Raw genomic sequence first — 27176 nt, 5'->3', positions numbered from 1 at the left:
TTATTTCTGACCGTATCATTTCAAATACAGTGATTTTAATTGGCCTACCTGTCACCGGATTTTACAGCTCAGAACTTTTTCCAATTCATTATTCAACAATTTCATTATTCATCATTTATTCATTATTACATATTCGCAACGGAACTGAGAAGCTTGACTACCATTACCAATAGATTGTTTCGATTTTCAGAAACCTCAAAAATATTTAGCGTCGGGCTTAACAATTAGTTAATCAGCTACGGTAATCATTAAAGATAGTTGCTTGTACTTGTAAATATCTACTGGTTATGGTAACAAAGATGTTAGAACATCAATAAATTATTATTTACCAACGTTTAAAATGGGAGAACAAAATAATTCTAACCTGACGTAATTGCTATAAGATGAAGTTTACAAAGTTAAAGCTACACAAATATATTTGATTCATTTCAACGCAAAACCTACAAAATTATTCTGCTGTCAAAAATATTTTACAGGACTCACTTTTCCTGACCAAAAATAACTTTTCTCAACAACTAATATTTCCACAAAATATATGCGAGGTTCTTCAAATACTGAGTTTTATAAAAAAAAAATAGAAAAGAAGAAAAAAAAGACTTATAAATTCATTAAAGAAAATTTTGGACTAAAAATCAAATGATTGTAAAATTCATTTAAAAAATCGCACTAAAATAAATGAAGAGCTAAAAATGTGCATCGTATTTTCATAAAATTAGATTAAAAAAATCACAGAAATTTTTTCCTTGATAAAAAGTGCTACTGAAACCAAAGAAAGACTCGACAATTGATAGTAACCAATAGTAACCAATTAGACAATGATACCATCATTTTCTTCGACGTCCCCTTTATCCATATAACCACTGCTAGGTTTTGACTGAGCTGTTGGACCTTTAGCCGGGTATCCAAGATCATCTGTTTTCACTTGAGAGTAGTTAGACGGAACATTCTTAGGTTTGGGACCATCTCGTCCACCACCTAGACCAAGCTCAGCATACTGTTGCGTTGGAGGCTTCCTATCGTCTGACTTAACGGAAACGGTACTTGCCGCGTAATGACTCTTTTGTGTAAAAAGTTTAAAAAAATAATTGGTCTAGTTACAAAAATAGTTAAAAACAATCTAAAACCTAAATCGGATAGATTTAACTCTTTAAAACGTTTTTCTTAAAGAAAATTTCTTGCATTTATACTTATTTAAAAACACTTTGAACAGCGCAGTTGATTCGTTTTAATGACAGATGATTTGTCTTTGCAATTTAAATGGAATTCAATTTCATATCAAACATTTTTTTCCCCACAAGAAATAGGCCGAGTGAATAAAAATGAGCAATTGTTTTTACTTAGTAATTGGTCAGCTTTACGTGAATAAAAACTTCAACAATTTTTCTTAAGTTTTTATTAAAGTAAAATTGAGCAATTACTGAGTAAATTGCTTACTATTATAAATATGAGGAAAACGGCTAAAGCTTTTATTCACGTTAAGCTGACCAATTACTGAGTAAAAGCAATTGCTCATCTTTATTCACCCGGCCTAATGTCTCTTAATGCCAGCAAAATGACGTATATCTCAAAGTGAGGTGGATAGGAAAACTTTAGGGAAACTTATGACTTTTGGATGATAGGTGTTCACATAAATTTATATTCAAAATTAAAAACGTTTTTAATAGCCGTAATTCTATCTAAAGGGCACTCAAAGATTCGATTCTTACGTCATTTAATTATAGTAATGAAATTGTTACTATTACAAGTAATGTAAGAACTGAAGGCAGTTTATTAAAATCATAATAGTATTGGTTTCTTGTAAACTTTTATGATTTCTAACGAAAAAAAAAAAGAAATTTGCCCCTGAAACAAAAAAATTGCAGTTAGAAACAACTTACGTAAGTGTCATCATTTTTTTCCTTTGGATTAAGAACCGCTGATTCTCTACAAAAATAAAAAAACCATGGCCAATTTTCACAGAGAAAAGTTTCAAATATTGAAAATGTTCTTCAAGGGTCAACAAGATTTTTATGGCATAATTTAGGTCAACAACAGTTCCTCACTTTTTTTAAACTTCATACTGTTTTCTTATTATATTGTTAAAAATTGATGCAAAAACTTATATGGTATTTACCAAAATTATTCTATTGCAGAAAATCCTTTACAAAAAGGAAGATTCGTTTTAACAAATGTTACAACATTGCATTTTAATTCATATTTTCATTATTATTTTTTTTTCAATAAAATTACTATTCTTCCCAATTTTATCATTCACTTTATGCACATCCTTGATTTATGAAACTTTATCTCTAATGAAAAATGTTCATCTATAACTACTTTTTTTTCATATTGACCAATCTTGCTATCAATAGTGTTTTTAAGCAGCATTTAGTACGGCACATTCTAAATTTGGTGATAATAGATAATATCAAACACAAAAGCTAATAAATATCTAAATTAATTGATAGCTAACATGAGAATTATGCAAATGAATGTGAAACATGTTGCCATAGCTAACACATCTAAAACATCAATGGCAGTACCACTGATTACGTTTTTATTTTGGTTTGCAGATATCTAAAAATATCAGCTTGCAAATAAATACAATTAAATGCTAGATTAATTTCAGATGATAACAATCCCTTGATTAGACTATAAAATTTGTAATAAATAAACAAAACTCATTTGTGAAGAACTGTTAAAGTATAATTTTGTATTTATAACTTATATGCATCTTTTAGATTTTGACATCTACTTAACAAGTCTGCCCCTTCTTCTATTTTTCCGAAAATCTTTTAAAGAAACTTCATATTTAATCATTAAGTAATAATAAAGCCTTTGTTGTGCCTTGCGTTAATGGGCCTTTCATTATAGACATTTCAAGTATTTACTTACATTACAAACTGTTTTCTGCAGATAGCAAATAAGTCAACTGATATTTATCATGATAAGATAAACAGAGTTACCATCACATTATTAACCAACGTACTACAATTCTTAAAATTATATTATCAAAAAATGTAAAAAATTAGAAAATCTTAAGACTAAGTTAATACATTTGAAAAGTATATAACTCATATATGCTACGATGAAATGATTTCCCTATAAACACCAAACATTTGGTATGAAAGTATTTGAAGCAACTTGTTCCTTTGAAACACAAGTGATGAGCTTCAATTTCTGCTTATTTAAAAAAATAATTTAAGACTATCTGTAAAGTAATTCACCCCAAAAATTTAAAATTTTTAAAAAAAAAAAAAAAAAAATTCTTGTTCTATTTTGCTCACTTGATGAACATTCATAAATTTTTATAGAGACAAAAAGAAAATTGGTCAAAATATTTTGGAAATCTTCTTATCACTTCCAATAAATAGCATTTCAACAGAAATTTGTTTTGCTCTTTTAAATACAAACTACTTACTTTGGACTTGTGGAAGTTGGATGAGATTCTAAAAAAAAAAATTTCGTTTTTTGTAAACAGGATGACTGTATGGTTTTTAAACATTAAAATGAAAACTAACAATATTTAAAAAATAAATACAAAATATACATATAAAAATGTTTTAACACCTATTAAGATGGTCTGAGTGTTAACAAAAACTGATAATATTTTTAGGTGGATAAAGATGGTAAAAGAGAAAGAAATTAGTGAAGGAGATATAACTGGAACCTTAAAGATCCTACATAACTCATTTCACTTAAATGCAATCATAATAAACAAGAAGAAATTTTGATCAGTTTGCTTCTTGATGTTTTAAATAAAGCCAAAAAAATCTATGAAACAAAACTTACCATATCCCTAAAAAGGATCATAATGATCATAGATCATCAATCATAGTATTTTAAGAAACTTTTTTCAGTACCATTATTCCTCATTCATGCACAAATTACTCAGAGGGCTGTCAAGCTAGTAAATGAAGCAGCTCAAGCAATCATAGAACAAGATGTTTTAGTAAAGCAGAGAAACATTAATTTCAATTTTCATGAACTCAAAATTCATTTCTTAATTCAAGGATTTCAAGGTATTCAGTTTGATGAGCTGAATAGATTAAATATTTATTTAAAGTGTGGATTTTCCAAGACCAATTTATATCAAAGTCACATGAAGAAAAAACTTTTATTTTTCTGTGATGTTTGCATACAGGATGGTTTCGAGCTCCATGTGGTATCTCTACACCAGCAAATGGTCTAATTTTTTTCATCAGTTGTTCAAATACAGGAATGAAATATTTTTATATTGGGCAGCTACTAGATTATTTATAATTATCTATAAAAAAAAAAAAAAGAAAATAAAAAAATCAATCCAAGGCCGGACTCAACATTAATAAAAATGTTGCTATGTTGCTGGTAACAATAACTTTTGTTACTAGCAAGATTGTGGAGCTGATTTATTCTTATCACACTACAAAATCGGAATGAAAGTACTATCTGGTTTATTTTTAATTGTGACAATACTCAACATTGTCAGCAAAGGGAGCAATCAATCTAATCCAGGATTACACACAAGAAAATCTAGGTAAGAACTCTAGACGTTAAAAGAAAAAAAAAACTCCAAAGAACAGAGTTTAGTATAATGTGATTGTGAACCAGAAACTGCCAGGTTTTATGTGGTGTCACTCAACCAAAACCTTAACTATTAGTTTAGTATTAATTTATATTGATGTATAAAAATGTTTTTTAAATTAAAATCACATGTTAACATGTCAAAATGATAATTTGAAGCCTTGAATAAATGCTTAAAAAAAATTATTAAAAAATCGGTAAAAAAGTTGTCGTAATGACGACTTAGAAATTGTGGGTAATGAAAAGCATAAGTCTTATGCAAGAATATAAAAAAAAAAACAAGTGTCTTCTATCAAGTGATACAAATAACTTTTACATATACTTATTTAAGAACCAGATATTGTAAAATCCATTTTCAAAAAAAGATTTTAAAAATTTTACAATAACTTTTTCTAAAGATTGGATTTTAAGTTACATTTTTCTCAAAATTATATATTTTTTTATAAAATCATGTCATTTGAAACAAGATACCTGTGTTATTTTTTGGATTTAACTAATATTTTTAATCATGAGCTAGCAGTAGCTATTTTCATTTGTTAAACTTTATTCAAATTTTATTTAATGAATGAAAATGGCTGTTGCTAGCTCATCGATTGCTGTTATTTAACGAAATACTTTTTGCTGCTGCTGGGAAAATTTTGGAGCAAGGTCCAAGTCTTTATACCCTGTAAATTCAACAATAGAAGATCTGATGAAGCTGTATATATATCCTGGGTATTCCCTTGAAATTTGTAATTACCCAACTGTAGCTTGCTCTAGTTGTAGAAGAAACTTTTACTTGACAAAGTTGGCCAATACACCCAGAGGCTCGTGGGGAGAGAATTCAACTTAAATGCTCTAAAGTAGTGAAACAGAACCAATCATATCTTCTTCACTAGATAACTCAAAGCTCTGTGGAAAATGTTTCTCAATGTTAACACCTGGATACACCCACAATTGTTCTTCTTCAGTTACTGCAACAAACTTGATCTCACTTGCCAAGAGTTTGGGAAGCATTCAAGCTGAACAAGTTGCTTCAGGTTTATTAGAAGATAAGATGAAAACTGACTGCATTCCAAAAGGAGCAACTTTTTCTTTACCAACTGGTGGAAACCTATTGGTTGTAAATATTGGATGTCTGCTAACAAGGCAAATTGAAGATCAAAACAAGTATCTTTACAGGTTAAAAAAGAACTTCAAATTATATTGAAACTTTCTATTAGCAAAACCAAACAGTTAACATCTTTTCTTCTGAAAGGATTAGGGAATAAGACTGCTGTAGAACCTAATATTTTTGGTAAATTGAATGATCTTGAGGAATCCATATCACATTTTTATAATGTAGAAAAGATAATTTATAAGTATTAGTCACAAAAGTGCACTTTTAGAATGTTTTAACATTTTGTATGGATATATTTTATATGTAAAGAGAAAGAGATCCTCCACCATGAATTTGTGATGGCTACACATACAAATATTGTAGCTATATGTGTAACCATTATAAGTTATGTAATTTTTTTTGTAAAATAAAGTGCAGCTAATAATTAAATTGACTAGTATATAAACTAGAAATTATTGTTATCTTTTTTGTGTAATATACATTTAATTTTTTTGTGTTAAAACTTTAACCCCTAAATAATCTGGAGATGCTTCAAAAAGTTGTTGAACAAGAAGGCTGTTTTTTAGTGTCTAAATAAATAATGACATTATTTAAATATTTTTAGAGATAGATTTCCTAGACAGTATAGATGGAAAGGTTTTAAAGGATCTTGTTTTGTTCAAGAGACATCATCTTTCATACTGGATCTGATAAATCAACATGCTCTAGACCTTCATTCAGAATTAGTACAAATTTCTATGGATGGTGGAGGATCTTTTTTGAAAGTTATAATAAATGTCTTTGATGCAAATGAAAGTACAAAGTCTGCAATTTATACGAATAGTGGTGTTCAGCATTGTCAAATTCTTGCAATAGTTGAAGTTTTTCCTGATACAAACCATAACTTAAGAATAACATTAGAAAAACTCAATTTGCAAGATATCAAGTTTTTTGCAGCATTTGATTTAAAGTGTGCCAATGCTGTGTTTGGTCTGTCAGGCCATGCAGGAAAAAGAGCTTGCCTGTGGTGTGAAGGGTTGAGAAATGAAGAATGTGGAAAACTAAGAACTCTTGGGAGTCTAGATTATTGGTATGAAAAATATATTGTGGAAAATAACTCCAAGAAATCTAACATGCAACATTACACGAATGTGATATATCCAAGGATTCTCTACCTAGAGGAGAATCCAGATACTCTAATCCAGCATTTAGTACCACCTCCTGAATTGCATCTTTTGATTGGAATTGTATCTACTTTAGGATCTCTGCTTATGGATACTTGGCATGAACTTGATGACTGGCTGAAAACTAAAAATGTTCTTTAGAGAGGGTACCAAGGTAGAGGTTGGGATGGAAATAATTCCAACAAGATCTTGAAAAACCTGGATGAACTTGATAAAGTAGTTACATCTCAGGTTCCTTAACTTAGACCTATAGTTCAGTGCATGAAAGACTTTAAAAAAGTAAAGGATTCTTGTTTTGGTCAAACTCTTGAGTCAGATTATAAGTTAGCATTTGCTGAATTAAAAAACCCCTTCCTATCTACCCAAGACCTTGCACAGGTTCTAAGGAAAAAAATTTCAGTAAGTTGGAAGTTTCACATTTTGCTGTGTCATGTTCAGCCCTTTGTTGAATACTATAATTGTGGCCTATCCAAGTTTGCTGAACAGGAGAAGCTATTCATTCTAAATTTAAGCCTACATGGAGTAGATTTAAACATAAAAAAGAGCATACTCGACATGGAGAGCAACTGCTATCCTCCGTAGTTGATTTTAATGGAAGAAGAATTTAACATTAACTTTGATATGCAGCCCTAGAAACAAAAAGAAGTCAACAAGTCCAGGACAGTGACTATAATCCTGTCAAAACAACTATTTTAATAGCCACAAAAATTTTTAAGAACAATACAAATGGCTTGTTTTGTAATATCTCAAGAGAACAACTTTCATTTTAGGTGTGCTTTTAGAGTGTGCCACAAGATTAAGTGAAAAGTTAGGGGAGCAGGAAAAAAAAAGATCAATTTGCTCCTATTACATGTTTGAAAAGCTTTTTCAAATTCAATTGAAAAGGTTGCTAATAGTAATACCTACAATAGAATCTTAAAATAGTTTAGAAATCAACAAATGATTTTAATGGAAGAAGTGTTTAATTTGTAAAAACTTAAAAATTGATTTTTCAAACCTTAGCACCCAAACCAGATTTTAAAAACATTTTAAATTAACGATATACATTAATACTAAACTAAAAGTAAAGATTTGGATCAAGTGACGCGACATAAAACCTGGCAGTCTCTCAGGTTCACAGTGATTTGAGTATAGTAAATACGTCTTATCAAAAGAAAAAGATGTTTTAACTCATATTTAAAGTTTTCAAAACTTCTTACATTTAAAATTGAGTTATTAAAGAAAATGGTTCTTTAAACATTTTTTCATTCAGCTGCATTTAACACTCATCAGCAGAGACAGTCATTTGTGGTTAACTTTATAACTTCTGGATATTTATCTTCAGTTCAAGCAATCATAATTTTAATGTTTTAAGGATCTTATGTCAGTGAACAGAGAATTTTCCCCAATTCAAAGTAATCTTCACTACACTTAACTGCAAAATTAATGCATCACTTATACATTTCGTATTATTTTAATTGTGGTAAATATTATCATATATTTTGACAAACATATTAAGAATAGAACACATGAACACAATTATTTCAATGATAATAATAAAATAGACTTTGAGAATGGTAAAAAAAACTAAAACCAAAAATATGGTTCATTTAACAAAACAGAGTAAAATGATTATTATTGTTATGCACACTAATGCAGCTTAAATTGAAACATTTTTAACTTATCAATAACTAGTGTTACTACCACTTGATGTTATTACAGCCAAACAGCATCGTGCCATACTTTCAATTAGAGATCTAATCATTTCTTGAAGGATATCTTCCCACATGCAGATAAAACTTTGTCACAGTTTGTCTAGGCTGTTAGGTGGTGGATGTTGGCTTCTAACACGGCATCCCATTACATACCAAAGATGCTCTACTGGGTTCATATCTGGACTGCAAGCTGGCCACTCCAAAACTTCAATATTAACATTATTTAAGTATTCAGTAACAATATGTGTTGCATGTGGTCTAGCATTATCCTGCATAAGAAGGAATCCATCTTCAATGTATGATGCAAAATATACCACAAAAGGTTCTAAAATGTCTGCTATGCATAATTGAGAAGTCAGACATCCACCATCAACAATAAAAAGCTCTGTGCAAGCTGTTAAAGATACTCCGCCCCATATCATCAATGAGCTGCCTCCATATAAAGTGATTTCTTGAATGAGAAACATCTTTCATTTGGTCTTCTGTACACTCTTGGGTAGCGATCAGGACCTACAAGGCAAAACCTTGACTCCTTTGTAAATAAGACTTGTCCCCAATCGTGTATTTCTCGATTCATATGCCTCCTTGCAAAAGCCAGTCTGTTTCTTTTGGTCTACAGATAATCTAGGACCAGTAGCTTCTGCCCAAGGTTGTAAATTTAAAGCATAAAGTCTTCTTACGGTACCTTCACTAATAGCAGAACCTCACCAAGGAGACTTCGTGCAGTTGTGAACTGTTCTCTCAGCGTTGGGAGCATTAACAATATGTCCTCCATGGCATTGGTAACTTGTGGTCTGAATTGGCTAAGTCATCTAGTGTGATCATTTGTCTCTACAAACCTTTGTAGAACCCTACTAACTGTTGTATGAGACAATCCAAATTTTCTACCAAGTTTGCGATTGGTTAACCCTCCATTGGACATAGTAACAATTGCAACACATTCACCACAACCTAAATTTTGTCTAGAGCGCTGCATTGCAAACAGATGTGTTGCTCAAATGACAGTTATCTTTTCTACTGTTAAAACAATTTAAAACCAATACATACTTTTCTTTTAGAAGTGAGGTTTAATTACTGCAAAACATGCTACTTATGAAAAGCTGCTATAATTTTGAAATTAAATAAGGGAAATGAAATAAACCTACGAAAGGTGTAACAAATATCATTATCATCTTTGTAATTGATAAATCCGGGAAATACTTAATATTTTTCAAAATAAATCAGAATTTATAAGTAGTGCGTTAATTTTGCAGTTAAGTGTAATTAACAAAAATAACTGTTTGAACATTCTTTGATGTATAATATTTGAAATACAAGCTCCTATTTAAACATTGATTGGTAAATCAAATTGTCACTCAAAGGGTCTTTTTAAAAAGTATTCCAAACTTTAAAGACTGCAAAAATAAAACTGCTTGTAGAAATATTGCTTAAAGGTCTAAAGTTTACTACAGATGTTTAAAAAATATTTATATGCACACCATATTTTCATTTTTCACATTTATCATTTAAAAGTGTCATAGTGGGTCACATTAATGATGCAAGCCAGTGATGCAGGCTAGAACTCTAACTGTCAAATAAGTTATTGCATTTTTGTTAAACAACCGTTATATGTATACACATAATAACCAGTACATTAACTTATGTGACTCTTAGTAAATTCTTAACGGCTAATTAGGAAACTATCATCCCAATTTCACTATTTAACCGGAAAAAAATAAACAGCTGTGCTATTTATCAGAACTACCAACCTAATAACAACTGATTTGATTGCCAACCTTGAAAAATTAGAATTTACTACCAACCTAATAACACAACTTGAATAATATATTTTAATGCTAAAATGTAAGAAAATGTAGGGTGATTTTTTTTATTACTTTTTTTGGAATCAACAACACAAGAATTAGGTAAAATTATGGGAAAATTTTTTTTTATTGTTGCTTGTGTTATTAGCACCATTTCAAAACTAACTTTGTCATTTTTAATCAAAACAAAACTCTGCCACAGTTCATCAGCTTAACCCTTTATCAGTCCATGCCATATTACGCAAACTGAAAGTGGTTTCCATATGTCCATGCTGTAATATTACACAAACTGAAAGTGGTTCTCAAATGTCCATGCTGTAATATTACGGTTTAATGCATCTCCTCATATTTTCTTCTTGTTCATCAGTCTAATCATCACATCAGTCTAATCGTCACAAAACTTTTAAGTTTTGTGACGATTAGACTGATGTGACAATTTAAAAATGTTTAAAACATGTGTAAAAGTAAACTATTGAACTTTTGTTTCAATAGTTTACTTTTACACATGTTTTAAACATTTTTTAATTTAATAGTTAAAAAAAAAAGAGCATTTTTTTTAAAATGGTCTCTCTAAATGTCCCATGATTTTGAAAAAACATGGGACATTTAGAGAGACCATTTCAAAAAAAAATGCTCGACTTACAGCAACCATAATTTAAAAAAATATGGGACTGTTAAAGGGTTAAAAAGTAAAAAGTAAAAAGTCTTTTTGTCATACTTCAGTTTGTATTATTGACTACATTAAAAAGCTTCTTTCTGTTGTTTTCAAATGTTTAAGAAAATAAATTTAAGAATTTAATGGAATGATCAGATTAGAAATAGAAAGATTGCTTAAAATTCTTTTATCAGATGAAGAAAACTTAAAGGATAAAGAAAACCTAAAAAAAGAAACTTACTTTTATAGCGATAAGCCAAAAAAGCTACAACAATAATTATAGCAACTAAAACAAGAACACCAATCACTATTCCAACAATCGTTCCTGTATTTGTACCCTTCTCACCATGAAGCCCACCTCCTTCAACAGCACCTAAAAAGTAATTTAAAATAAGTTGTATAAAAACAAAGTAAAGAAAAAAAATTTTAGAATATTTTGAGCGTTTCTAAGCTTTCTAAGAATCTTTAAGTGCACATTTTTATGTCCACAAATGTTATGCACCTTCTGACAAATTTATTTCAGATGTACACATTGCCAGCAGTTTTCTTTCTTTTTTATTTCCATGACTTAAACAACTAAGTACATTTTCCCATTTATTACAAGAACTGACATTTGTAAACTGAAATATAAGATATCTCTAAATATTCATTGAAGCAAAACGTCAAACCTTGTTGTATTGGTTAGCCAACCAGTATATAAAAAAATGTAACTCAAACCAATCTTAAAAGTAATTATGGATAAGAATTGTTGTTTTTAATTAAAAAGTACAATTCCTCAGAAAAGAAAGTTTATTTACAAACTGTTTTAATTTTTAAGCTTAGTAGTATACTAGGACACCAAACTAAAATAGAAATTTATAAAAAATTATACTTTATTATAACTTTCAAGCTTTTTTAGACTTGAAATTATATATCATACATTATTTGTAAGTATCATTTGTAGGTATTTATCTGTTAGTTATCCTTAAGCTATGGTAAGAAACAAAGCTTCTAAAGATTTATAAAACTTTATAATAGGGTAAGTTATTGGGCAAATCAATCATGATAGAATTATATAAAAGATAAAGTTTTATAAATGTGCCATTCTTAATTGTTGATAGAGCTAAAAAACTTGATGAAAATAACCCTAGATTGACAATAAATCAGTCAGTCAACAAATACTTTAAAGAGATTTTTACACATGAAAATTGTAATACAATTATCAAACATAAAGTGGGAATTCACAAAAAAGCAGAAAAAAGGATAAAATCTAAAAAAGTATTTTATGAGTAAAAAAGTCAATTGAAAAACTATTTTATATTCTTTTCCAACTCAGCTTAAGGGGACTCTAAAAAGTATTTAATTCAAAATACAGTTTTTCATATAATTTATATTTATATTCAGGAATTGTCACTGGTTAAAAATGGTAAAAATTTTTTTGGTGAACTTTTTGTTTCGATATTCTAGTGAAAATTTGGTGAGACTTTTTATCAAAAAAGTACAGGTTAATTAAAGTTTCAAGAAAAATAGAAAAGCTCGAAAATAAGAAATCATGCCTTTATTTTTCTTCAAAATAAGGAATACAAATTAGAAACCCATCATCCTATACATTTTTATCTTTAAATTACAATGCAATTAAGATTAATTGTGAAATCTATATTATGAAAAAATATATTTGTTAATAAAAAAATTATGAATAATCAAGAAACGCAAACTTCCTAGAAAAGTAAAAACAATAGATATTTTGTTCTTTACTATTGTGAAATGATTTTAGATTAAAGTGCTAAGTTTTTTCTCACTACATCAACATCAAAGATTTGCATTTTTCTAAAATAAGCATTTAATTCTAAAAATATTTAGTGAAGAAATATAAAAGATTCAATTAGTAAACAGTTTTTAGTAAAAGCTAAAAAAAAACTCTGCTAATATAAATATTAACAGCATTTTTTTTCTTAGAGAGCATTTCCATAACAATAAAATATCAAAGATTCATTTTGAAAAAGAAAAACTTCTTCAAAAAAATTCTTGAAAAAAATTGATTCAACATAACAAAATTTTTGCCTTTGTTAAAGTATATGTAGTACAATAAAAATACAGAAGAGTTTAATTGAATTTATAACAAATTAAAACAAAACTGAAAAACTTAATTTTGTTTAATGATTAATTTCTTACTATATAAATTTAGAAATTTGTGACACTTAAATGAGGAAATGGAAATACTTTAAATAAAGCATTTTATAGAATAACATAAATAATGTTTTGTTTTAAAAATTTTTTACCAAAAAAAGATATCAAATCACAGCCCATTAAAAAATATATAAAAATAAAAAAACAAGCACAAAAAAAAAAACATCGCTTGTGTTCATAAAGCAACTGATACCAAATTCATCCAACTAAAAAAAAAAAAGTAAAAAAAGAAAAAAAAAGATATAAAAATGGCAATAACATTACATACATTACAATTTTATTTAAAATAATTAGCAATTAAGCATAAATAACATAGAATCTCTAGTTATTATAAAATAAATGGATTATATTTCTGGTATTTCCAGTACTAGTAAAATTGATCATGTTTGTAAAATTGTTAGGGGAGAGGGGTGAGCATTTGTACACAGGCAAATATTCAGCCGTTTTAATTCAATTTCAACTTTTGAATGCAAATACAAATGTTATTTATAATCACTTCTTCCACAGAAAATATTGATAGTTTTTAAGTATTTGTAAATTTACCTTTTGTTTATTTTGCTACTAGGTTGATTTTTTTCACATTTAACTGTGTATGGTGAATACGCTACTTTTTAGAGTGTTAATGTTTTAATTTGTTCTAACTTAAGTTTAAACTTAAAACTCAAAAAAAAAAAAATTTTAATTAAAATTTTAGAACATAAAAAAATATTTCATTTTTAAAGCACTTTTTCATAAATGGTAAGGATTGGTAAATTGAAATTGAGAAGCATCGGTACACAATTTTTAATATCTGTTCTGTAGACTGCATATATACTTGGTACAGTGTATATGCTTGGTACAGTATTTTTTACAATGTGGTTCTTATTCTCAAATGCTTTGTTAGTGCTTTCATACACTATGCAATTTAAGAATAATTGTTTAAATACTAATTATCTATATTTTTCTTGATATGTCATAAAATATTTTGTTGGTTTTAAAATCTGTGTTACTTTTCATAAAAATTGCACTTTTTATTGATAGAATTTCTTATTGTAATAATGTAAACACATTGTGTACCAATGCTCCCCATGTAAGGGCGCATTGGTATAAAAAACTATGTTTAGAAAATGCAAAAATGTTATACTTAACCAATAATTTATCTGAACATTAATTATATTAAAATGTTGCTAATACATATAAAAAATAACGAAAATTATTCACTTCTGATTTTTTCTGAAATTCTTTTTGTTTTTAACTTCTTGACAAACATACCAATGCTCCCCCTCTCCCCTACAATAATTTCTTTATGAAAATCAAAAACTAAAAAAAAACAAAAATATAAAACAAAAATACCTTAAACAATAATTCCACCATCAAATTCTTCAGAAGGTGGTCGACTATTTCTTCGAGTTCCATCATATGGTGGTGGGTTAGATGGAAGTCTATCTGAAGTAGGTCCGCGGGCAGGGTAACCCATGTCATCTACTTTAATTTCAGCATAATTTGAATTTATTGGATTTGGTTTTGGACCAGTTCGACCTCCACCAGCACCTAATTGTGCATATATCATCTGATCTGGGTCTTGAGACTTTTTTGAAGCAGGTGGTGGATAGTCAGTCTGACATAAATTTTTAAGGTTTAACATAATTTTTAAATAGAGCTATAAAGTTCAGAACTACTAAAAAATCTTACAGCTATGTTAAACCTGTTAAATCATAATTTTATGATTTCTAAAATGGGTTCTTCATGGCAATTTAAAGTACCAGACATAAAACTTACTTCCTCAAAGCTTCTTCTTTTGTCTTTTAATGGCAAACCATCTGCTCTATAAATTTAAAACAGCATTAAAAGATTTTAAAATAAGTAAAACAAAACTGAAACATAAAACAAAACAAAAAATTTACTGGTAAAGTTTAAAAAGTACTGATATGAAACACTAAACTTTTATCAAATAAATTCATTTTACAAATTAAAATGATTGTAAAAAAAAGTATTTAAAAAAGATTTCATTTTAACTTACTTCACAGGGTTATTCACTCCTGTATAAGGAAAAATATTAAATATATATATATATATATATATATATATATATATATATATATATATATATATATATATATATATATATATATATATATATATATATATATATATAAAGCATTTAACAAATATAAAAGAAATACAAATTTTAAAATATTAACAAATATTTCTGCTCAAGGAATAGATAGATTCATTTAAAAAATCAAAAAAATGTATTTTACTCTGATGAACTCTATTGCTAGTTATTGATTTCTACATGAGTGTTTCAGCGATGCAAAAATTTTTCTGAATAGAACAACTTTTTTTTTGCATCATCCTGCCTCATTCCTCTACTTGGGAAGTGAGAAATAAGGGAGAGTATGTGGATGTAGATCAGGGCATTCATTATGATTTCATTAAAACAATTGTGCATTAGTATATACTACATTAGCTATTTGGCTGAAAGAGTTATAACCATTGTTATGACAGATGACTATGAAGATAATAATTGTAATAATAGATGACTAAGAAGCTAATCACTGTTAGAACAGATGACTGTGAAGTTACGTATTGTTTATGTTTACTTTAACACCCATGATATAAAATAAAATGTAAAAAAACTCTTTTTCCTAAAAAAAACTTTTTGCCTAATAGACCATAAAGAGTTGATTATCTTGTAATTAGTGCATGTAATTCATAAAATAAAAGTAGAGCTGTTTTCTTTTCATTAACTGACACTTAGGTTAGAACTCTTTAAAATACATTTATGAAATTCAAATAGTTTAAATGTCTAAAAACTTTAAGAGTTCCTATAACAAAGAAAAAAAACTAAAGTAATGGTAATTTAAATAATAAAAGTAGTCCCATAGAATTTTATTTCATTGTGCAGGTTGTTATTAGTATAATTGTTTTTAAACTCATTTGCTATTTTTTTATACAGGTTTGCCTGTTTAAAAAAAATACTAAATGCATACTGATGATATGAAAACATGATGAATATTTATTCCAGATAATCAACTATTCATGATATTATGCTTCGTACAACTTTAAACTCACCCCCTATTTTGTTATTGGGATGCTTAGATGACGAAGTAGACTCTAAAAGTTAAAGAAAAAGTTTTTGAAACATCACAAAAACACTTTTAGCCATTTGTGTTTACCTTTTTATTGCATGATCAGGTATAAATATTTTGAGACTTACATATTTGAATATACAAGACTTGTGAATGAGTAATTTCTTTTCAAAAAATTTTTTAAATTTTAGCAGTTATTACTTTTTTTAATTAACTATTTAATTTCATTAAGATTTTCTGGGTTTACCATAATTATCTTGTGTATATATATGTACTATCAGTCCTTAATTAATATATTATAAATTCTATATCATTAACAAACCAGAAAATGGAAGGTATCACATAAGAAAAAACATAATTATTACTTCTTTTAACAATAAAGACGATTATCACACCAACTATAATAATAAACACAACAGCACCAACAGCAATTCCAATTATTGATCCTGCCTCTAAACCTCCAGTTCGTGCCAAAGCTTGAGACCCTATAGTAAAAATGAATTAAAAAATAAATTAAACATTTTATAATGAAAAATATTTTTTTTAAATATTGAGATATTTTCTTTTAAAAAGCAGTTAAACCTTTATTATTTACAAAACCAAATTCAAAGCTAAAATTAAATTTATTTAAATATAATAAAAATAATTTTAAAAAGTTGTAATTTAACAAATATGTTAATAAAAAGTAATACCACCTTGTGTTGTTGAACTTTTAATGGTTGTACTAGTAGTTGTTGTAGTGGTTGTTGTAGTTTGTGGAGAGGGTATATCCTGAATAAATGGTTCTCCAATTGTACTATTGAAAACTGCATATATTTTTATGCTTGTGGCATTAGCAGAGTTAGTTGCTAAAATTTCTGTTGTATTGGTCCCATTGTATTGATAGACAATCTGGTTAGTGCTATTTAAAAACTCAACATTGTATGACACATAACATTTACCAGAAGCAATTGGTTTCCATTTTGCAATTACTGAGAAATCTGTTAACTGTATCAATGATAATAATGCTACCTTTGGTGGTGTAACTATACAGAAAATAAACATTAGTAATAAAAATAGTAATATAAATATTAACCTATTAAAAATAAATTTGCAAACTTAGCATTTCCTTAATATAACAATTTGAAATTAAGATCTTCCATTTTAAATAAAGCTTGTTAAGCATAAAGTACCGAAAGCAAATACATTTTAAAAAAATATTTTTCATCAATTTATAAATACTTACATTGAACATAAACAGCTGCACTTTGATTAAATACTTTTCCATTTCCAGAAACATTTAGTACCAAGGTAACTCCACAATCATTAGCAGTTAATTGTCCCAAGTCATAAACAAAGTTATATGTATTGTTTTGGATTTCATTTGAACTTTTAGCATTGAAGATTTTTTCAGTAAGTGTTACAATGCTAACAGGTTTTGGCTTACCATATATTTTTGATTCAAAAAACAGTGGGTCACCTTCTTTTACAAACAGCACCTCAGAGAAACTCAAAACTACTGGGTCAGCTAATAAATAATAAAACCTCAAATACAAACAGACAATTTAAAAAAAATTGTTGTGCAATTTTCTACTTCACTTAGGATTAAAATTTTGTTGTAAATATTTCCATTGATTTATATATATATATATATATATATATATATATATATATATATATATATATATATATATATATATATATATATATATATATATATATATATATATATATATATATATATATTCATATATATATATATAATCAAAATAAAAGAGGAATTAGAAAAATAAAAAACTTTAAAATGAATAAAGATTTCTTTTCTGAACTTGCTCAGACACACTGATTACTAATGTTGTAACTGAGAATTGACTGCATGACAATGTGTACATTGATTTTATCACTAATATTTATAAAACTACAAAGCAACAATTCCCAAACAATCACCCAATTTTTTAGAAATTAAGAATTTCTAGTTTTTTTTTACATTAATTCCATAATAAGAAATGGATTAACAAAAATTTTGGCTCAAAATGTTAAATGGTTCATTTCAGGATTTTAAGTTTTTTATGGAGACCTTATCTTCTGTAAATCATATCGCATGGTGTTTAACATACAATTATTAGTAAGTAGTTATTGATATAGTCCTCTCAGTTTATTACTTTGCCTTAATAACAAAAATCAATAAATATGTAGCATGTCAATGCAAAAAGGATTACTGTTGTCATTTTTTTAATATTAATAGGGATGCATACTTAGATCATATTCAAATATGAAGTTTAAAGTATTGAAATTTTTGAACACCTTTTTTAAATTAAACTTAATTTCAGAGAGATAAAGAGCTTTCTAGCTCATTAAACTTGCTATAAATGCAAATTTTGAGTATTTAATATTTAATCACACAAATAACATCTCTAGAAAAGCAAAATGATTTTTACTTAAAAATTATTAAATCTTTATAAAATAGAGTTTACTTTCCTACAAACAGCACAACTCATAATAATTAGCTTGTTCCTTATCAAAAAGAATCTTGACTTGTTTTATTAAATATGAAACATTTCACAACAAAAATTCACTGTAAAACTGATGCATGAAATGAGTAATTGCTTTTTAGGAAAATTAGTTTTTAATTTGAGTAAAATAAAAGAAATAACAATAGAAAATTGATAAATAACAAGATTATTCAAATCAAAACAAAAATCTTTATAATTATTGAAAATGGAATAGGAATTAGAGTATTTTTGAATATTTTTGTTATACTTTGTTTGAACTGAATGAGGAGTTAGCTATTCTATATCTATTAGGCTTTTCAAAGCCAGCTAAAAAAACTTTAAATGAGTGCTGTTCATGGAAAGAAAGTTCTATGCTGATTTCAGTTTTAAGTATTCCTTAGTTTTTTTTGAAAGCATCTATTGTAATTATATTTCTAAAACTATAAAAGGTGTAAGAGCATAACCTTCCATCTTATTTGTAAGTAAAGCTCAATAACCACATTCACCTTTCCTTACTCCTTCAGTTTGACAAAAGAGTGATCTTAAGTGAAACAATTCCAGGAATAAAAAGTCTACCTTGATCCCTTCTTAAGCACATAAATTGCTCATTTAAAGATTGACAGAACTCATTTCTTAATACAAAATTTCAACAATAAGTTATGACTAATAATTCACTTTTCTTTCTTTTTGATCAAAATCAGAAAGACATTAGAGAATATCTTGTAAACTTTCTTGAGAAAGAGTTGAGAATATTGTTTCAATGAAAGTTTGAGAATTTGCATATATAATATCTCAAACATGAAGAAAGCATAGGATCATAATTATGTGAAATACCCCCATGTAAATTCACATGGTTCCCTGGCCCTCACACTGCAACTCATATCAACAAACTTAAAAAAAAGTCTGCAGAAAGAATTCAACTGTATTTACATTTGTAAGGCTATAAAAAAACACAGAAACTTTCAAATAGGGGTCCACTGCCTGTAACGCATCTGCATTAATAAAAACATTCCAAGTACTTGACTATCAATATTGCTAAGAAACCAATTGACCCATCTGGAACAAAACGTCTTTCAGAAATTTCTGGGAAACTACTAACAGCTTTCTGAAGCAATTATTAAAATTGAAGGAGATAAAAAACTCATCTATTATTATGAAAGTGTTTAGAGAACTGAAGCTTTCCTTTGATAACAGTATGGCCTCCAGTCCAACTCTGAAAAACTGCAACTTAACTAAGAAATAACAAGACTCTTCTTTTTATTGACTTTTAACAAGACTAGTTATGTTATTAATTCTTATCAGGATTTGTATTGTAATTTATGGATGTCATCTAAACAGCTATTAAATGAAGCCATGCACATGACTATAAGAAATCTTAATATAACCTTAAAGCATGTGACCATTAAATTTGGAATGATGAATTTTATTTTAAAACTTGTCACTAACACATTTTAAAATTACTTTTTTGCGTAATTACATTGAGTAATATAGTATTAATTAAAAACATCAACAAACAAGTCAAAACACTTCTCTCAATTAAAATGTCATCAAGACTTTAAGAAAAACGAAAAAATCTGAATCCAGCAAGACTATGGTTTATATGGTCATAAAACAATATAAGAGCTCTCTATTGAACGAGCAAAAGGATCTGGAAGAAAGAGTGGCTTTAGGAATAAAAATTAGCAACTAATATTCAATAATCATTCACGCAAAATCCTGGGGTATCAAACAGAGAACGAGCCAAAAGGTATAAAGCTTCAGAGTATTTTATCAGGAAAGTTAAGAAATTTTACAATTTCAATTCTTATTGAGCCATTAAATATCCAAAATAATCAGATAAGCAATCACTGACTGCTAAAACTCGAGCTCAAAAATTTTATGTTGAAGTGCTTACAAAACTTAATGGCTGCATAATTATAGATGATGAAACGTACATCAAATGTGACTTCAAGCAGCTCCAGGTCCAAAATTTTACACTTCAATTGTTTGTGGACATTTCAGCAACAAGTTCAAGTATAAATTATTGGATAAATTTGGTAAGAAGCTTCTCTTGTGGCAAGCAATATGCAGCTGCAGTTTGAGATCTCAAGCTTTTGTCACATCATCAACTTTAAACTTGGATGTTTACATCAAGGAATACTTGCAAACTAGACTTTTGCCATTTTATCAAAGTCACAGTGTCCCCTGTTGGTTCTGGCCTGATCTTGCTTCTTGTCATTATTCTAAGAAGACTGTAGAATGGTACACTTCAAGACATCAAATTTATACCAAAAAGCTTAGATCCACCAAACTGCCCACAGTTCTGTCCCATTGAAAAATTTTGGAGAATTGGCAAAAGATATTTACATAAGAGTGGCAAAACAATAAGTACAATAAGCTGAAGATTTGATTAGAGAGTGGACATTAGTAGGGAAAAAAATTGCTAAAGACACTGGGCAGAAGTTGATGTCGTCAATTAGTGTAAATGTTCACTTATTTATTTGAAATAATGAAAAACATTAAAGTAAAAAGCATTTTTATAATCTTCAAGTTCCTTAGATTAAAATAAACATTGAAGTTTTTGCATTAGTTTAACTATTTTTTTTTTTTTTTAATTTTTCAAATTTAACAATCGCATGCTTTAATGTCTTACCATTATAGTATAAATAGGCAAGCTTGCATATAAAAAATAGGGAATTAATCAACAGTGTAAATGTAAACAGTAAAGCCTTGTTATGACAAATTTATTTAGTATTGCAAGACATATCAGTAGTCTTGAAAAGTCTTGAAATTATTAGAAAAGCCTTGAAATTATTACGCATTACAAGACCTCTAAGAAAATGCTTTAATAAATCTTGAAACATTTTAAGACCAAATCAAGCTTGATATGGAATTTGTATTAAAGTAGATTTATTGCAAGATTAAGACCCTTAATCCTTAGCTTCGTATTCAATAAACTGGATTATTTGTAATCATTCAATTCTATTTTTTTATTATTAAAATTATAAATCATTGTCATGTAAATGATGATGATCATGAAAATGATGATGATCATGAAAATGATAATGATTATCAACATGATTATGATTATGATCATAATGATCATGATCATGATCATCATAGTCTTCATCATCAGCGCTACCACCACCACTGTCACCACTACCACCACCATACCACTACTACCACACCACTAACACAACCATCATAATATAAAGTAAAAGTAAAAAGTACAAACCATTAATATTAATTGGTATTGCAGCGTTTGTTTTGAGATAAACCTCAGCAGGATTGGAATAAAGCAACTCTGCTGTTAAAGTCATAGAATCATTGGCAAGCAAATCAGATATTGTTAACTTATAGATATAGCTACCAGAGATAGGTGAAGTGCTAGAGATCCTGCCACCAAATATTGATCTAGCATATTCTGTAAGACCGAAACTAGATCCAGCATCTTGAGCAATTATTTTATCATTATTTAAAATTTTAAAGAGCACAAGCTTTTCTCCTTCTGCAAAAGTGAGTTTGAAAGTTACATCAACACTATTTCCTTCTTTTAGATCAGTCTTACTTGTAGAACCATTAATAAAAGCACACGTAACTAAAAAAAGAAAGAAAGTAAAAGTAACTTACCATTAAAAGTGACTAATTAAAATATTACAACTAGAGCCAAAATTGTATTTAGGGCAATTTTTTTAAAAAAGCCATTTTAGAGAGACTATTTGGTTAATTCTAGTAGCAGGGATATCTTTTTGGTATAAAGAAGCCTTGAAAGAAAACCCAATCAGGATTATTATAACACCTTTATTATTGAAAAGTATTGAACAAACTTATAATTTATAATTTTTTGAGCATATCTATCTTTTAGTAGACCTTTTTACCACTTTAGGCTAAATTTCAAACTTTCCAGATCACAAACCAAACATTAAAAGCTATGCTATATTAATATTAAATAGCAATTTGGTAAAAAAATTTGCTTTTTTTTTACAAATAACAAAAATTAGGGAGATGTTATTGCTTAATCTATTAACAACTGCTGTAATTAATATATAATTAAATCTAAGATTGTATTAAATCAAATATTATAACACAACACTTTAGGATGAGATGTGTTATAGGTAATATTGATTTTTTTTATAAATTCAGTATTTGGCTAAATATTTGGCAAAGTTGATTATTTAAAATTGCATGTTAGAAAATGCTACTGATAAAAAAAACATGATAGAAAATGCTAACAATAGAAAATACCACAATCAGTACCATAATATTCATAGCTATTAGTAGTATAGCAATTCTAACTTCAGCAATTAACAGCATAGTGATATTATAGTAATACAAGAATGTAAATAATTATGACAATAAACAGTAATAAATAGTCAAAAATAAAAAAAAAAAAAAAAAAGTAAAACAGCAAGCCATACACACATTAGAATAATTATATTTGGCTTTTTTTCATAACTGTTTCTTTAAAAGAACAAAATGGAATAGAAAAAATATGACTAGTTGACTTTAAAATTTATAAAATTCATAACTTACTTGAAGAGATAAGAGCAAAAAGAAATGAAAGTGAAACAACTATCATGTTTACTTTGAGCTAAAAAAAAAATTAAGTTTATCAAAGGTTATTATCCAACTATTTGTTATCATAATACAATTTTTTAAGGTGGCCTGTATGTTTATATATATATATATATATATATATATATATATATATATATATATATATATATATATATATCTTTGCTATCATGTAAGAATCATAGGAGAAAATTACTGGGTGTTAGTTTTTCAATTACTTTTGTTCTTGTTATATTGACAAAACAGAAAAAATTTGTTCAAATATCATATTAAAAAATTATCAACCCAGAGGAATAAAAAACTTTTTTGTTCATTGTGAAATAGGTATTTCGTTGAATCTAGTATTATGTCAGGTAACCTTTGATTTTAATTCATACTTGTAATCTACTTGGCACTGAGTAAACAAGTTTTGGAAGAACAGACAGCTTGATGTTATTCTATTCATTCTTCCAGAGGTCCCTAAGCTCATGGATATTTTTCAGCTTGTTTCTTCATGCTCCATTTGATCTTATCCCATTGATGTTCTATAGGATTAAGATCAGGTGAGAATGAAGGCCAAGTTAATGTTTGAATATTGCTTTGCTTGAGCTAATACTTGACTAGACCTGATGTATGCTTGGGATCATTGTTATGGACAAAGAAAAATTCTTGCTCAAAATGTAAATTTTCGGATCAATAGTAACAAATACTGCTCTAAGATATCATCATAATAAAATCAATCCATTGTATAGTCAAATATATACAATTTACCAATTCCATTTTGCGTGAAACAACCCCAAACGGTAACAGAACCCCCATCATACTTGACTGTAGTCAGAGTACAACATGGATCAAATTTTTCTTAGAGTGTTCTCCTTAACATTACCTTCCCATTAGATCCAAGCAGATTAAATTTTAATTCATCAGATGAAATGACAGTTTCCCAAAACTTAATCAGCTTGCCAATATTGTTTTGGCATACTTCAGACATTTACCTCAATTGACCTTGTTGATTTATGGCTTCTTTTGTGCTACATGACTGAAAATCCTGGCTTCATGAAGTCTATTTCAAATGATATTTGGTGTGTAATGATATTCCTAGTTCACTCTTGGCACAGCTCTTCACAGCATTGGCAGATTTACATTGATCAGAATTAACTTTGCACACTATCAATTAATCAAATGTTTTAGCTATTTTTCTTTTTTGACCATGTCTGATTAAATTACTGACACATTTTATGTTTGTATTTCTTCATTATGTAACATACTATCTCTCGAGGAAGTAATGTCTTAACAGCAATTTCCGGTTGAGAATCACTGTTCTAATGGTGCTGAATTACTAAAGTTTGAAATCATTACTACGTTCTTTCTTTTTAGGCGCCATTTGATTGTCATCTAGTCAAGAAACCTATGAGTATTTATACTATTATTGCTGGTTCTAGATATAACGTCAACACATTTCTGTAACATTCTGAAAAAGTAATGAAAGTTCTACAACTTTTCAGGAGAATTCTTTTCTTTCCTTTATTCTGGCCCAATAATTTTTGTGTATGATATTTGAACAAACTTATACTGTTATGTCAATAAAATAAGAAGAAAAGTTAAAGAAAAGCTAAAACTTGTAGTATATAAAATATACTTCAAGTTTTAGCTTTTCTTTATCTTTTCTTCTTTTCTGTATATAATGTATACTAATGATAACAGACCACACCATGATACTAGCACCCAGTAATTTTCTCCTATAATTCTTACATGACAGCAAAGATCAATTTAAATCAATTTAACGTATTATGCCAATGTACATGTTCTTTTACATTTTGGTTCCATTTAGTATTTATTGCAGCTCATCAAAATCAGTGGTTATACTCATGGCAATCATGTAATTGTTCCGCTTTCCTACGCGGGTAAACGCGTCTCCTATTAATTCCTGTTTATTGAAATATTATTTTCGGCAAAATGATGAATTGAAAACAATAATGAGTCTAAAATGATAACCTATTGCTAATAGTGAACGGAAACTATGACACTCATAGAATTGCGCATTCAGCAAGTTATAAATAATAAAAAAAGACTTTCCTCAATTTCTTTATTTTTTTGGAAAAAAAATGTTGTTTTTTTTCAAACAAAAAAAAATTTTAGATTGGACACTAAAACGTTTTGAGTAAGCATGGGAATTTTGGCCTTCGAAATCGACGAAATTAAACGAAATTCGTGTTTCAATTTCGGATCGAAATTGAGAACGAAATTTCGATTTTTTGGATTGTTTAATTTCGCGAAAAAATTTCGTATAATTTCGGGTCATTGAAAGTAACGAAATTGACACGAAATTAAACATAAGTTTTAATTTCGAAATTCGTGAATTTGTAATGTTTAAAAATTTCGTCTTTCGAAATTCAATATAAATTTCGATACGAAATTGAAACACGAATTTCGTTTAATTTCGTCGATTTCGAAGGCCGAAATTCCCATGCTTAGTTTTGAGAAATAAGGGAAAGTTTTTAAAAATTTTTCTAAAACCTTTTGTTTTATTAGACTTAAACTATGTTAATCGAATAGTTCGCATTTCATTTTTTTCATATAATTGTAAAATCATGTTATTTATCCCAAAAAAACATTTATTTGTAAACTTTTATCATTACCAGAAGCCATTTTAGTGTTCAGAAAAAATCCAATTTATTAGGTACTCAAACAAATCTAATAAATTGTTTGTTTTTAAATTTTAAATTTACAATTTTTTAAAACTGATTGTCTCTATTGAATTAACCTTGATGTCTCAGTTTTTTAAAGATTTAGTTAAAAGAACTATATAAAACAATACATTTCGCCACTTTCTTTTTTCATTCGGGTAAATTTCATGGTAAGTATTTCATCCTTAAGGGGTAGCCCTAAAGCGGCCCAAAAAAAAACCACGCTTTACTACTCATCCTGTATGAGTAGTAAAGCGTGGTTGTTTTTTTTTAAACTAGTAATATTCAATAGTTAAACATAGTTTATATAATAATATTTATATAAATCATCATTACATGATGTCTTTAATTATAAAATTTACTTATAAGTCTTTCGCTTTTTTTTGTCAAGGATCTTTGTTTTCACTGTCGTCTTCATTTCCTTCATTGTTGTCGTCTTTACTCTCTTTCTCAATCGAAACTTCAAATGTCTTTTTCTTGCAGCGCCGCAAACGACCACCAGAGCGACCTTTGACGTTATTAAAAAATCGTACTACTTTCAATTCTTTATTTTTATTTTTTCTTTAGACGTGGTGCCAGGCAATAAATGAAGAGTTGAAGCTATAATTAGTTAAATACTTATAAAAAAAAAAAAGAGAAAAAATATTAAATAAATACTAATTTAAATCTATCATTATGTAATCAAATACTATAGTTACATCTAAATATATGGATTCACATGTATTAGAGACTGTATAGTTTGATATAGTCCCATTGACAAAATAAATATTATCTGCATATAAAAAGATGTTAATTGTTTTACTTTATTTTATTGTCTCAAATCAAACACCACAAACTGTTGACTCACAGCCAAACAGATTCATATTTGTACAATTTTTCACAGTAGATGTGGACTGAACTCACTTTTAAGCTGATTTTCCAGGCAATCAAAAAACCTCTGCTTCCCATGTGTTCCAGGCCTATTGATCTTCTGCTGTAAGTCATGCACCAGTAATTTGTTAAGAACCCGTGAAATGAGCTCATAGAGTCAACTCTCCTTTATGCTTTCATGTTTTTCTTGTGAAACATGTCTTTCCTTCTTGCGAAATTTAATTTATAATAAAATTTTTGAGCTAATGTCTTAAGCTAAATCTGTATTATTGTTAAAGAAAAAAGTATATGAAAAAACAAACTTTTATCAAATAATAAAAATGGAATTCCTAATGTTCATTGCACAAATAAATTTTTTTGAAACATTCCTTTTTACATGACAGATATATTATAAAAATATTTTCACGAGGGGTTAACTTGTTG

The 27176-nt window shown here is 27.9% G+C and overlaps 2 protein-coding genes and 1 pseudogene across 2 annotated transcripts; 1 reads left to right on the top strand and 2 right to left on the bottom strand.

The window, feature by feature from the left end:
• Nucleotides 1–370: 370 nt before the first annotated feature.
• On the bottom strand, nt 371–14190 carry LOC145191038 (uncharacterized). Its single transcript, XM_090065904.1, has 7 exons — nt 14111–14190; nt 13315–13327; nt 11458–11575; nt 11197–11328; nt 3401–3428; nt 1878–1923; nt 371–1057 (listed from the first exon to the last, which is right to left on the bottom strand). Exons 1-7 carry the CDS (start codon nt 14188–14190, stop codon nt 809–811), a joined length of 666 nt encoding a protein of 221 aa, XP_089922030.1. The 3' UTR covers nt 371–808.
• LOC149882192 (uncharacterized) lies at nt 5150–7412 on the top strand (annotated as a pseudogene).
• Nucleotides 12116–25022, bottom strand: LOC145190926 (uncharacterized). Its single transcript, XM_090066765.1, has 11 exons — nt 24999–25022; nt 23176–23233; nt 21878–22240; nt 17418–17699; nt 16888–17217; nt 16558–16677; nt 16176–16217; nt 15121–15139; nt 14880–14925; nt 14454–14718; nt 12116–13327 (listed from the first exon to the last, which is right to left on the bottom strand). The coding sequence occupies exons 2-10, from the start codon at nt 23219–23221 to the stop codon at nt 14455–14457; spliced, it is 1512 nt and encodes a 503-aa protein (XP_089922891.1). The 5' UTR covers nt 23222–23233; nt 24999–25022; the 3' UTR covers nt 12116–13327; nt 14454.
• Between the last annotated feature and the right edge of the window lie 2154 nt (nt 25023–27176).

This window comes from Hydra viridissima, unplaced genomic scaffold (genome assembly GCF_058129835.1).
Source record: "Hydra viridissima isolate aposymbiotic clone 2 unplaced genomic scaffold, HvirCarnegie_v1 scaffold_11, whole genome shotgun sequence".
In the NCBI taxonomy this organism is placed as follows: domain Eukaryota; kingdom Metazoa; phylum Cnidaria; class Hydrozoa; order Anthoathecata; family Hydridae; genus Hydra; species Hydra viridissima.
This window is presented reverse-complemented; position numbering and strand designations above follow the sequence as displayed.